At 45.9% G+C, this 13,656-nt stretch overlaps 1 protein-coding gene across 1 annotated transcript in view; it reads right to left on the bottom strand.

The window, feature by feature from the left end:
- Positions 1-1,830: 1,830 nt before the first annotated feature.
- The window catches only part of LOC140264986 (transcription factor 4-like), a gene marked incomplete at its 5' end in the record, with an annotated part of 39,151 nt that continues 27,325 nt past the window's right edge, over positions 1,831-13,656 (bottom strand). Inside the window, 3 exons of the mRNA XM_072360867.1 lie at positions 1,831-1,989; positions 4,810-5,039; positions 9,380-9,587. Of these exons, the coding sequence (XP_072216968.1) occupies positions 1,853-1,989; positions 4,810-5,039; positions 9,380-9,587 (575 nt within the window). The remainder of the gene's footprint in view (positions 1,990-4,809; positions 5,040-9,379; positions 9,588-13,656) is intronic.

Genomic DNA, 13,656 nt, shown 5'->3' on the forward strand with positions numbered 1-13,656 from the left:
GCGGCGGCGTCGCCCATGGCCGAATGGGAAGCGGCCAAAGCCCCTATTGGTCCCTATTGATCCCTATTGATCCCTATTGATCCCTATTGATCCCTATTAGTCCCTATTAATCCCTATTGGTCCCTATTAGTCCCTATTGATCCCTATTAATTCCTATTAATCCCTATTAATCCCTATTAGTCCACTATTAATCCCTATTAATCCCCTAATAATCCCTATTAATCTCTAATAATCCCTATTAATACACGAATAATCTCTATTAATCCCTAATAATCCCTATTAATACCTATTAATCCCCTAATAATCCCTATTAATCCACTAATAATCCCTATCAACCACTATTAATCCCTAATAAATCCCTATTAATCCCTAATAATCCACTAATAATCCCTATTAATCCCCTAATAATCCCTATTATACCCCTATTAATCCCTATTAATCCCTAATATTCCACTATTAATCGCTATTAATCCCCATTAAACCCCTAATAAACCCTATTAATCCCTAATAATCCCTATTAATCCCCCCCAAAACCCCTAATAATCCCTATTAATCCCCATTAAACCCCTAATAATCGCTATTAATCCCTAATAAACCCCTATTAATCCCCATTAAACCCCTGTTAATCCCTATTAATCCCTAATAATCCCTATTAATCTCCCCCAAAACCCCCATTAATCGCTATTAATCCTTATTAATCCCTAATAAACCCCTATTAATCCCCATTAAACCCCTATTAATCCCTATTAATCCCCATTAACCAACACGATACCCACCTTTAACAGTATGTGTCCCCCCCCCCCACCCCGGAAGTGGGTCACATGGGTCCCAGATGAGCGGCGGCGTCGCCCATGGCCGAATGGGAAGCGGCCAAAGCCCCTATTGATCCCTATTGATCCCTATTGATCCCTATTAGTCCACTATTAATCCCCATTAAACCCTTATTAATCCCTAATAATCCACTAATAATCCCTATTAATCTCTATTAATCCACTAATATTCCCTATTAATCCCTAATAAACGCTATTAATCCCTAATAATCCACTAATAATCCCTATTAATCCCCTAATAAATGCTATTAATCCCCATTAAACCCCTATTAATCCCTATTAAACCCCTATTAATCCCCATTAAACCCCTAATAATCGCTATTAATCCCTATTAATCCTTAATAAACGCTATTAATCCCCTAATAATCGCTATTAATCCCTATTAATCCACTAATAATCCACTATTAATCCCTATTAATCCCCCCAAAACCCCTATTAATCCCTAATAATCGCTATTAATCCCTATTAAACCTCATTAAACCCCTATTAATCCCTAATAATCCGCTATTAAACCTTATTAAACCCCTATTAATCGCTATTAAACCCCTATTAATCGCTATTAATCCCTAATAATCCCCCATTAACCCCCATTAAACCCCCATTAAACCCCATATAACCCCATATAACCCCATATAACCCCATATAACCCCCATATAACCCCCATATACCCCCATATAACCCCATATACCCCCATATAACCCCATATAACCCCCATATACCCCCATATAACCCCATATAACCCCATATAACCCCATATAACCCCATATAACCCCCATATAACCCCCATATAACCCCCATATAACCCCCATATACCCCCATATAACCCCATATACCCCCATATAACCCCATATAACCCCCATATAACCCCCATATAACCCCATATAACCCCATATACCCCCATATAACCCCATATAACCCCATATAACCCCATATACCCCCATATAACCCCATATAACCCCCATATACCCCCATATAACCCACCTTTTAAGGTGTCCCCCCCCCCCCCCCACCCCGGAAGTGGGTCACATGGGTCCCAGATGAGCGGCGGCGTCGCCCATGGCCGAATGGGAAGCGGCCAAAGCCAACGGGGGGGGGTCGGATCCCACTTTCTCTTCCTCCCGCCGCTTCAAACACGCCGCCTTCGGGTTCAGGTTGCGCTCTGCAACAGCAAAGGGGACCCCCATGTTTGCATTGCAAGAGCCGGTTGCATTGCAACCCCCCTCCCTCTTGCATTGCAAGACCCAATTGCATTGCAACCCCCTTTTGCATTGCAAGTCCTTTTTGCATTGCAATCCTTTGTTGCATTGCAATCCCTTGTTGTATTGCAAGCCCCAATTGCATTGCAATCCCTTGTTGTATTGCAAGTCGCTTTTGCATTGCAACCCACTCCCCTTTTGCATTGCAATCCTATGTTGCATTGCAAGCCCCAATTACAATGCAAACCCCTTTTGCATTGCAATCTGCTTTGCAAGCCCCAATTGCATTGCAACCCCCCTCCTTTTATATTGCAAGTCCCTTTTGCATTGCAACCCACCCCCCCTTTTGCATTGCAAACCCCCTTTGCAACCCCCTTTTGCATTGCAATCCTTTGTTGCATTGCAAGCCCTTCTCCTTTTGCATTGCAAGACCCAATTGCATTGCAACCCACCCCCCTTTTGCATTGCAAGACCCAACTGCATTGCAAGACCCAATTGCATTGCAAGGTCCAATTGCATTGCAATCCTATATTGCATTGCAAAACCCAATTGCATTGCAAGCCGCTTTTGCATTGCAGCCCCCCCTTCTTTTGCATTGCAACCCCCTTATGCATTGCAAGCCCCAATTGCATTGCAACCCCCTTATGCATTGCAAGCCCCAATTGCAACCCCATTTTGCATTGCAACCCCCAATTGCATTGCAACCCCCTTATGCATTGCAAGCCCCATTTGCATTGCAACCCCTTTTCCTTTTGCATTGCAACCCCCATTTGCAAGCCCCCCTTTCGCATTACAACCCCCTTTTGCATTGCAACCCCTTTTCCTTTTGCATTGCAATCCTTTGTTGCATTGCAACCCCTCTTTTCAAGCCCCCCTTTTGCATTGCAAGACCCAATTGCATTGCAATCCCTCCTCCTTTTGCATTGCAAACCCCCATTGCAAGACCAAATTGCATTGCAACCCCCCTTTGTAGCCCCCTTTTGCATTGCAAACCCCTCTCCTTTTGCATTGCAAGACCCAATTGCATTGCAAGTCCCCCTTTTGCATTGCAACCCCCCTTTGCAAGCCCCATTTTTGCATTGCAACCCTTTGTTGCATTGCAACCCCCTTTTGCATTGCAACCCCCCTTTCGCATTGCAACCCCTTTTCCTTTTGCATTGCAACCCCTCCTTTTGCATTGCAACCCCTTTTCCTTTTGCATTGCAATCCTATGTTGCATTACAACCCTTTGTTGCATTGCAACCCCTCCTTTTGCATTGCAATCCTTTGTTGCATTGCAACCCCCTTTTGCATTGCAACCCCTTTTCCTTTTGCATTGCAACCCCCTTTTGCATTGCAACCCCCTTATGCATTGCAAGACCCAATTGCATTGCAAACCCCATTTACATTGCAACCCCTTTTCCTTTTGCATCGCAATCCTTTGTTGCATTGCAACCCCCTTTTGCATTGTAATCTCCCCTCCTTTTGCATTGCAACCCCCCTTTGCAAGCCCCATTTGCATTGCAAGACCCAATTGCATTGCAACCCCCTTATGCATTGCAACCCCCTTTTGCATTGCAACCCCTAATTGCATTACAACACCCCTTTTGCATTGCAACCCCCTTTTGCATTGCAACACCCATTTGCATTGCAAGACCCAACTGTATTGCAAGACCCAATTGCATTGCAACCCTTTGTTGCATTGCAAGACCCAATTGCATTGCAAGACCCAATTGCATTGCAAGACCCAATTGCATTGCAATCCCTTGTTGCATTGCAAGCCCCAATTGCATTGCAACCTCCCTCCCTTTTGCATTGCAATCCTTCGTTGCATTGCATGACACAATTGCATTGCAACCCCCATTTGCATTGCAACCCCCTTATGCATTGCAACCCCCTTTTGCATTGCAACCCCTTTTCCTTTTGCATTGCAATCCTTTGTTACATTGCAACCCCCTTTTGCATTGCAATCCTATGTTGCATTGCAATCTGCTTTGCAAGCCCCATTTACATTGCAACCTCTCCTCCTTTTGCATTGCAAGACCGAAGTGCATTGCAACCCCCTTTTGCATTGCAACCTCCTTTGCAAGCCCCATTTGCATTGCAAGACCCATTTACATTGCAACCCCTTTTCCTTTTGCATTGCAACCCCCATTTGCATTGCAATCCTTTGTTGCATTGCAAGTCCCAATTGCATTGCAATCCCCATTTGCAAGCCCCAATTGCATTGCAAGCCCCCTCCCTTTTGCATTGCAAGCCCCATTTACATTGCAACCCCTTTTCCTTTTGCATTGCAACCCCCTTTTGCATTACAACCCCCCTTTTGCATTGCAATCCTTTGTTGCATTGCAACCCCCTTATGCATTGCAAGACCCAATTGCATTGCAACCCCTTTTCCTTTTGCATTGCAACCCCCTATAGCACTGCAAGCCCCAATTGCAACCCCCTTTTGCATTGCAATCCTTTGTTGCATTGCAACCCCCCTCCCTTTTGCATTGCAAGACCCTTTTGCATTGCAATCCCTTGTGGCATTGCAACCCCCAATTGCATTGCAACCCCCATTTACATTGCAACCCACCCCCCTTTTGCATTGCAATCCTTTATTCCATTGCAACCCCCTTATGCATTGCAAGCTCCAATTGCAAGACCCAATTGCATTGCAACCTCCCTCCTTTTGCATTGCAATCCTTTGTTGCATTGCAACCCCCTTTTGCATTGCAACCCCTTTTCCTTTTGCATTGCAACCCTTTGTTGCATTGCAACCCCCTTTGCAACCCCCTTTTGCATCGCGACCCCCCTCTCACCTCTCACTTGCTGCTCCAAGCTGAGGATGACGGCGACCGCCTGGTGCAAGATGAGCAGCTTGGTCTGCGGTTTGTCGCTCTTCAAATGCAGCTGCACCATCCGGCCCAGCTCCTTAAAGGCCTCGTTGATGTCTCTCACCCTCAACCTCTCTCTTGCATTGTTGGCCATCCTTCGTTCTTTCTCCCTCTCGGCTTTTTGCTCCGGGGTCAGATCTTCTTCTTCCGGGTTGCTGCAAGGTTTGCAAAGAAAGGGGGGGATAAAAGCAAAGCAAAAGAAGGGGGGGGGGGAATAAAAAGCAAGATGCAAAAGCAAAACTGGAGAGCGTGGGGGAGGAAGGGAGGGCTTGCTTTGCAAGTTGCAAGGGTAAATTGCAATGCAATGCAACCCTTTTGTAGTTTGCAAGCATGCGTGGTATTGCAATGCAACCCCTTTGCAGTTTGCAACCACGCAATGCAACCCCTTTGCAACTGGCAAGCATACTTTGCATTGCAATGCAGCCCCTTTGCAATTTGCAAGTGTGTATCGCAATGCAACCTGATCCCTTGGCAATTTGAAAGCATGCATGGTATTGCAATGCGACCCTTTTGTAACTTGCAAGCATGCAATGCATTGCAATGCAACCCCTTTGTAACTTGCAAGCGTGTATTGCAATGCAATGGGACCCCTTTGTAATTTGCAAGCATGCATGGTATTGCAATGCGACCCCCTTTGCAGTTTGCAAGCATGCGTGGTATTGCAATGCAGCCCCTTTGTAACTTGCAAGCATGCATTGAAATGCAATGCAACCCCTTTGTAACTTGCAAGCATGTGATGCATTGCAATGGGACCCCTTTGCAACCTACAAGCATGCAAAGCAATGCAATGCAATGGGACCCCTTTGTAACTTGTAAGGATGTGATGCATTGCAAAGCAACCCTTTTGTAACTTGCAAGCGTGTATTGCAATGCAACCTGATCCCTTGGCAATTTGAAAGCATGCATGGTATTGCAATGCGACCCTTTTGTAACTTGCAAGCGTGTGATGCAATGCAATGCAACCCTTTTGTAGTTTGCAAGCATGCGTGGTATTGCAATGCAACCCTTTTGTAGCTTGCAAGTGTGTATTGCAATGCAATGTGACCCCCTTTGTAATTTGCAAGCATGCAAAGCAATGCATACTATCCCCTTTGCAACCTACAAGCATGCAATGCATTGCAATGGGACCCCTTTGCAATTTGCAAGCATGCATTGCAATGCAATGGGACCCCTTTGTAATTTGCAAGCATGCATGGTATTGCAATGCAACCCTTTTGTAGTTTGCAAGCGTGCATGGTATTGCAATGCAACCCTTTTGCATTTTGCAAGCGTGTATTGCAATGCAACCCGTTTGCAGTTTGCAAGCATGCGTGGTATTGCAATGCAGCCCCTTTGTAACTTGCAAGCATGCAATGCATTGCAATGCAACCCCTTTGTAACTTGCAAGCGTGTATTGCAATGCAATGCGACCCTTTTGTAACTTGCAAGCGTGTATTGCAATGCAATGCAACCCTTTTGTAGTTTGCAAGCATGCATTGCAATGCAATGGGACCCCTTTGTAATTTGCAAGCATGCATGGTATTGCAATGCAACCCTTTTGCAGTTTGCAAGCATGCATGGTATTGCAATGCAACCCCTTTGCAGTTTGCAAGCGTGCAATGCATTGCAATGCAACCCTTTTGCAGTTTGCAAGCGTGCAATGCATTGCAATGCAACCCTTTTGCAAGTTGCAATAATGTGATGCAATCCAATGGGACCCCTTTGTAATTTGCAAGCACGCATGGTATTGCAATGCAACCCTTTTGCAGTTTGCAAGCATGCATGGTATTGCAATGCAGCCCCTTTGTAACTTGCAAGCATGCAATGCATTGCAATGGGATCCTTTTGCAGTTTGCAAGTGTGTGATGTAATGCAATGCAGCCCCTTTGTAATTTGCAAGCATGCATTGAAATGAAAAGTAGCCCCTTTGCAAATTGCAAGCATGTGATGCAATGAAAAGTAGCCCCTTTGTAACTTGCAAGCGTGTATTGCAATGCTATGCAACCCGTTTGCAGTTTGCAAGCATGCAATGCAATGCAATGTGACCCCTTTGTAACTTGCAAGCGTGTATTGCAATGCAACCTGATCCCTTGGCAATTTGAAAGCATGCATGGTATTGCAATGCGACCCTTTTGTAACTTGCAAGCATGCAATGCATTGCAATGCAACCCCTTTGTAACTTGCAAGCGTGTATTGCAATGCAATGCGACCCTTTTGTAACTTGCAAGCGTGTGATGCAATGCAATGCAGCCCTTTTGTAGTTTGCAAGCATGCATTGCAATGCAATGGGACCTCTTTGTAATTTGCAAGCATGCATGGTATTGCAATGCAACCCTTTTGCAGTTTGCAAGCGTGCAATGCATTGCAATGCAACCCTTTTGCAAGTTGCAATAATGTGATGCAATCCAATGGGACCCCTTTGCAACTTGCATGTGTGTGATGCAATGCAATGCAACCCTTTTGCAATTTGCAAGCATGCAATGCATTGCAATGGGACCCCATTGTATTTTGCAAGTGTGCATTGCAATGCATGCTATCCCCTTTGCAACCTACAAGCATGTGATGCATTGCAATGGGACCCCTTTGTAATTTGCAAGCGTGTGATGCAATGCAAAGCAATCCTTTTGCAGTTTGCAAGCGTGCATTGCAATACAATGTGACCCTTTTGTAACTTGCAAGCATGCAATGCATTGCAAAGCAACCCTTTTGCGACTTGCAAGTGTGTATTGCAATGCAATGCAATCCTTTTGCAACTTGCAAGCATGCAAAGCAATGAAAAGCAGCCCCTTTGCAACTTGCAAGCATGCAAAGCAATGCATACTATCCCCTTTGTAACTTGCAAGCGTGTATTGCAATGCAATGTGACCCTTTTGCAAGTTGCAAGTGTGCACTGCAATGCATACTATCCCCTTTGCAACCTACAAGCATGTGATGCATTGCAATGGGACCCCTTTGTAATTTGCAAGCATGTGATGCAATGCAATGGGACCCCTTTGTAATTTGCAAGCATGCATGGTATTGCAATGCGACCCCCTTTGCAGTTTGCAAGCATGCGTGGTATTGCAATGCAGCCCCTTTGTAACTTGCAAGCATGTAATGCAATGGGACCCTTTTGTAACTTGCAAGCGTGTATTGCAATGCATACTATCCCCTTTGCAATTTGCAAGTGTGTATTGCAATGCAATGGGACCCCTTTGTAATTTGCAAGCATGTGATGCATTGCAATGGGACCCCTTTGCAGTTTGCAAGCATGCATTGAAATGCAATGGGACCCCTTTGTAATTTGCAAGCATGCATGGTATTGCAATGCAATCCTTTTGCAATTTGCAAGCGTGTGATGCAATGCAATGCAATCTTTTTGCAGTTTGCAAGCATGCATGGTATTGCAATGCAACCCTTTTGTAACTTGCAGGCATGTGATGCATTGCAATGTGACCCTTTTGCAAGTTGCAAGCGTGTATTGCAATGCAATGGGACCCCTTTGTAACTTGCAAGCATGCAATGCAAAGCAGCCCTTTTGCAACTTGCAAGTGTGTGATGTAATGCAATATGACCCCTTTGTAATTTGCAAGCGTGTATTGCACTGCAATGCAACCCTTTTGCAGTTTGCAAGCATGCATGGTATTGCAATGCAACCCCTTTGCAGTTTGCAAGCTTGCATTGCAAATGCAATGAAACCCTTTTGCAGTTTGCAAGCATGCATTGCATTGCAACCCCTTTGCAACTTGCAACCATGCAATGCAATAGGACCCCTTTGCAACCTAACAACACGCAATGCAATGCAACCCTTTTGCAACCTGCAAGCATGCAATGCAATAGGACCCCTTTGCAACCTAGAAGCGTGCATTGCAATGCAAACCATCCCCTTTGCAACCATGCAATGCAACGTGACCCCTTTGCAACCTGCAAACATGCAATGCAACGTGACCCCCTTTGCAACCTGCAAGTGCGCATTGCAATGCAAACCATCCCCTTTGCAACCATGCAATGCAATGCAACCCCTTTGCAACTTGCAAGCATACAATGCAATGTGACCCCTTTGCAACCTGCAAGCGTGCATTGCAATACAATGAGACCCCATTGCAACTTGCAAGCATGCAATGCAATGCAACCCTTTTGCAACGTGCAAGCATACTTTGCATTGCAATGCAACCCCCTTGCAACCATGCAATGCAATGCAACCCCTTTGCAACTTGCAAGCATGCAATCCAATGCAACGTGACCCCTTTGCAACCTGCAAGCATACAATGCAATGCAACCCCCTTGCCATTTGCAACCACGCAATGCAATGCAATGCAACCCTTTTGCAACCTGCAAGCATGCAATGCAATGTGATCCCTTTGCAATTTGCAAGCATGCACTGACACGCGACTCCCTTTGCAACTTGCAAGCACACTTTGCATTGCAATGCAACCCCCTTGCAACCACGCAATGCAACGCAACCCCTTTGCATCCCCGTTTGCATTTGCAAACCCCCCCCCCCAGGTTCTGTTTGCAAGCTTGCATTGCTTGTTACCTAGACCTTGACCTCGTTATTGCCTTGAGCTCCTTCTTGTCGTCGTCCAGTTGCTGCTGTTGCAGTTGCAGCTGCTGCTGCTGTTGCTGCTGCTTCTTGTCCTCGTTGCTTTTGACCTCGTGCAAATGATTCTCGTCGGCTCCTCCTTCCTCGTCCGACTTGAGCTCCGAGCTGCCCGACGACACGCTCTGCCCTTGCAAAGCGAGGCCTGCAAGGAGAGGGAGGAGGCGATGCAATGCAATGCAATGCAAGGTGGGGTCAATGCAATGCAATGCAATGCAATGCAAGGTGGATGGGATGCAATGCATTGCATTGCAATGCAATGCAAAGCGGGGGTGATGTAATGGGATGCAATGCAATGGGATGCAATGCAATGCAATGCAATGCAAGGTGGGGGTGATGCATTGCATTGCATTGCACTGGAATGGGATGCAATGCAATAGGACGGGATGCAATGCAAGGTGGGGGTGATGCAATTGGATGCAATGCAATGCAATGCAAACTGGGGGTGATGCAATGCAATGCAATGCAATCTGGGGGTGATGCAATGGGATGCAATGCAATGTGGGTGCAATGCAATGCAATGCAATGCAATGCAATGGGATGCAATGCAATGGGATGAAATGGGATGCAAACTGGGTGTGATGCAATGGGATGCAATGGGATGCAATAGGATGGGATGGGATGCAATGGGATGCAATGCAATGCAATGCAAGGTGGGGTCGATGCAATGCAATGCAATGGGATGCAATGCAAAGTGGGGGTGATGTAATGGGATGCAATGGGATGCAATGCATTGCAATGTAATATAAGGCAATGGGATGCAATGGGATGCAATGGGATGCAATGGGATGCAATGCAATGGGATGCAATGCAATGCAATGCAATGCAATGCAATGCAATGGGATGGAATGCAATGCAATGGGATGCAATGGGATGCAATGCAATGTGGGTGTGATATAATGGGATGCAATGCAATGCAATGCAAGCTGGGGGCGATGCAATGCAATGCAATGCAATGCAAGGTGGGTGTGATGCATTGCATTGCATTGCATTGCATTGCATTGCATTGCATTGCATTGCATTGCAATGGGATGAAGTGCAATGCAATGCAAAGGGATGTGATGCAATGCAATGCAATGCAATGCAAGGTGGATGTGATGCAATGCAAGGTGGGGGTGATGCATTGCATTGCATTGCATTGCATTGCATTGCATTGCATTGCATTGCAATGGGATGAAGTGCAATGCAATGCAAAGGGATGGGTTGCAATGCAATGGGATGCAATGGGATGGGATGCAATTGAATGCAATGCAATGGGATGCAATGCAATGCAATGCAATGCAAAGCAATGCAATGCAATGCAATGCAAGATGGATGTGATGCAATGCAATGCAAACTGGGTGTGATGCAATGCAATGCAATGCAATGCAAGGTGGATTTGATGCATTGCATTGCATTGCATTGCAATGGGATGCAATGCAATGCAATGCAATGCAATGCAATGCAATGCAATGCAATGCAATGCAATGTAATGGGTTGCAATGCAATGGGATGCAATGCAAAGTGGGTGCAATGCAATGGGATGCAATGGGATGCAATGGGATGCAATGGGATGCAATGCAATGGGATGCAATGGGATGCAATGGGATGCAATGGGATGCAATGCAATGGGATGCAATGCAAGGTGGGGGCGATGCAATGCAAGGTGGGGGTGATGCATTGCATTGCATTGCATTGCATTGCATTGCAATGGGATGAAGTGCAATGCAATGCAAGGTGATGTGATGCAATGCAATGCAATGCAAAGCAAGGTGGGGGTGATGCAATGCAATGCAATGCAATCTGGGGGTGATGGGATGCAATGCAATGCAAGGTGGGGGTGATGCAATGCAATGGGATGCAATGGGATGTAATGCAATGCAATGCAATGCAAACTGGGTGTGATGCAATGCAATGGGATGCAATGCAAAGTGGGTGCAATGCAATGGGATGGGATGGGATGCAATGGGATGCAATGCAATGCAATGGGATTCAATGCAATGCAATGCAATATAATGGGATGCAATACAATGCAATGGGGTGCAATGCAATGCAATGCAATGCAAGGTGGGGGTGATGGAATGCAATGCAATGCAATGTGGGTGCAATGCAATGGGATGCAATGGGATGCAATGCAATGCAAAGCAATGTGGATGCAATGTGAGGCATTGCATTGCATTGCAATGTGATGCAATGGGATGCAATGCAATGGGATGGGATGCAATGGGATGCAATGCAAGGTGGGTGTGACACGCTCTGCCCTTGCAAAGCAAGGCCTGCAAGGAGAGGGAGGTGCAAGGTGAGGGCGATGCAATGCAATGCAATGCAATGCAATGCAATGCAAGGTGGGGGTGATGGGATGCAATGCAATGCAAGGTGGGGGTGATGCAATGCAATGCAATGCAAGGTGGGGGTGATGCATTGCATTGCATTGCATTGCAATGGGATGCAATGCAATGGGATGCAATGGGATGTAATGCAACGCAATGCAATGCAAACTGGGTGTGATGCAATGGGATGGGATGGGATGCAATGGGATGCAATGCAATGCAATGGGATTCAATGCAATGCAATGCAATATAATGGGATGCAATGCAATGCAAGGTGGGTGTGATGGGATGTAATGCAATGCAATGCAAGGTGGGGTCGATGCAATGCAATGCAATGGGATGCAATGCAAAGTGGGGGTGATGTAATGGGATGCAATGGGATGCAATGCATTGCAATGTAATATAAGGCAATGGGATGCAATGGGATGCAATGGGATGCAATGGGATGCAATGGGATGCAATGCAAGCTGGGTGCAATGCAATGCAATGCAAAGTGGGTGCAATGCAATGGGATGCAATGGGATGCAATGGGATGCAATGCAAAATGGGTGTGATATAATGGGATGCAATGCAATGGGATGCAATACAATGCAATGGGAGGCAATGCAATGCAAGGCGATGCAATGCAATGCAATGGGATGCAATGCAATGTAATGGGATGCAATGCAATGCAATGGGATGGGATGGGATGCAATGGGATGCAATGCGATGCAATGCAATGCAAGGTGGATGTGATGCAATGCAATGGGATGCAATGCAATGGGATGGGATGCAATGGGATGCAATGGGATGCAATGCAATGCGATGCAATGGGATGCAATGGGATGCAATGCATTGCAATGTAATATAAGGCAATGGGATGCAATGCAATGCAATGCAATGCAAGCTGGGTGCGATGCAATGGGATGCAATGCAATGCAATGCAATGGGATGGGATGCAATGCAATAGGATTCAATGCAATGCAATACAATAGGATGCAATGCAATGCAATACAATGGGATGCAATGCAATGCAATGCAATGCAATGCAAGCTGCGTGCAATGCAATGCAATGCAAGCTGGGAGTGATGCAATGCAATGCAATGCAATGCAATGTGGGTGTGATGCATTGCATTGCATTGCATTGCAATGGGATGCAATGCAATGGGATGCAATGGGATGCAATGCAATGCAATGCAATGCAAGGTGGGTGCAATGCAATGGGATGCAATGCAATGCAATGGGATGCAAAGGGATGCAATGCAATGCAATGGGTTGCAATGGGATGCAATGGGATGCAATGCAATGCAATACAATGGGATGCAATGCAATGCAATGCAATGGGTTGCAATGCAATGCAATGCAATGGGATGCAATGCAATGCAATGGGATGCAATGCAATGCAATGGGATGCAATGGGATGCAATGTAATGCAATGGGATGCAATGCAATGGGATGCAATGCAAAGTGGGTGCAATGCGATGGGATGCAATGGGATGCAATGCAATGCAATGCAATGCAAACTGGGTGTGATGCAATGCAATGCAATGCAATGCAAGGTGGATGTGATGTAATGCAATGCAATGCAATGCAATGCAATGCAAGGTGGGGGTGATGCAATGCAATGCAATGCAATGGGATGCAATGCAATGGGATGGGTTGCAATGCAATGGGTTGCAATGCAATGCAATGCAATGCAATGCAATGGGATGCAATGCAATGCAATGGGATGCAATGGAATGGGATGCAATGCAATGCAATGCAAGGTGGGGTCGATGCAATGGGATGCAATGCAACGTGGGTGCAATGCAATGCAATGCAATGCAAAGTGGGTGCAATGCAATGGGATGCAATGGGATGCAATGCAATGGGATGGGATGCAATGTAATGGGTTGCAATGCAATGGGATGCAATGCAATGCAAAGC

The sequence above is a fragment of the Excalfactoria chinensis genome, unplaced genomic scaffold (assembly GCF_039878825.1).
Source record: "Excalfactoria chinensis isolate bCotChi1 unplaced genomic scaffold, bCotChi1.hap2 Scaffold_373, whole genome shotgun sequence".
Taxonomy (NCBI): Eukaryota; Metazoa; Chordata; class Aves; order Galliformes; family Phasianidae; genus Excalfactoria; species Excalfactoria chinensis.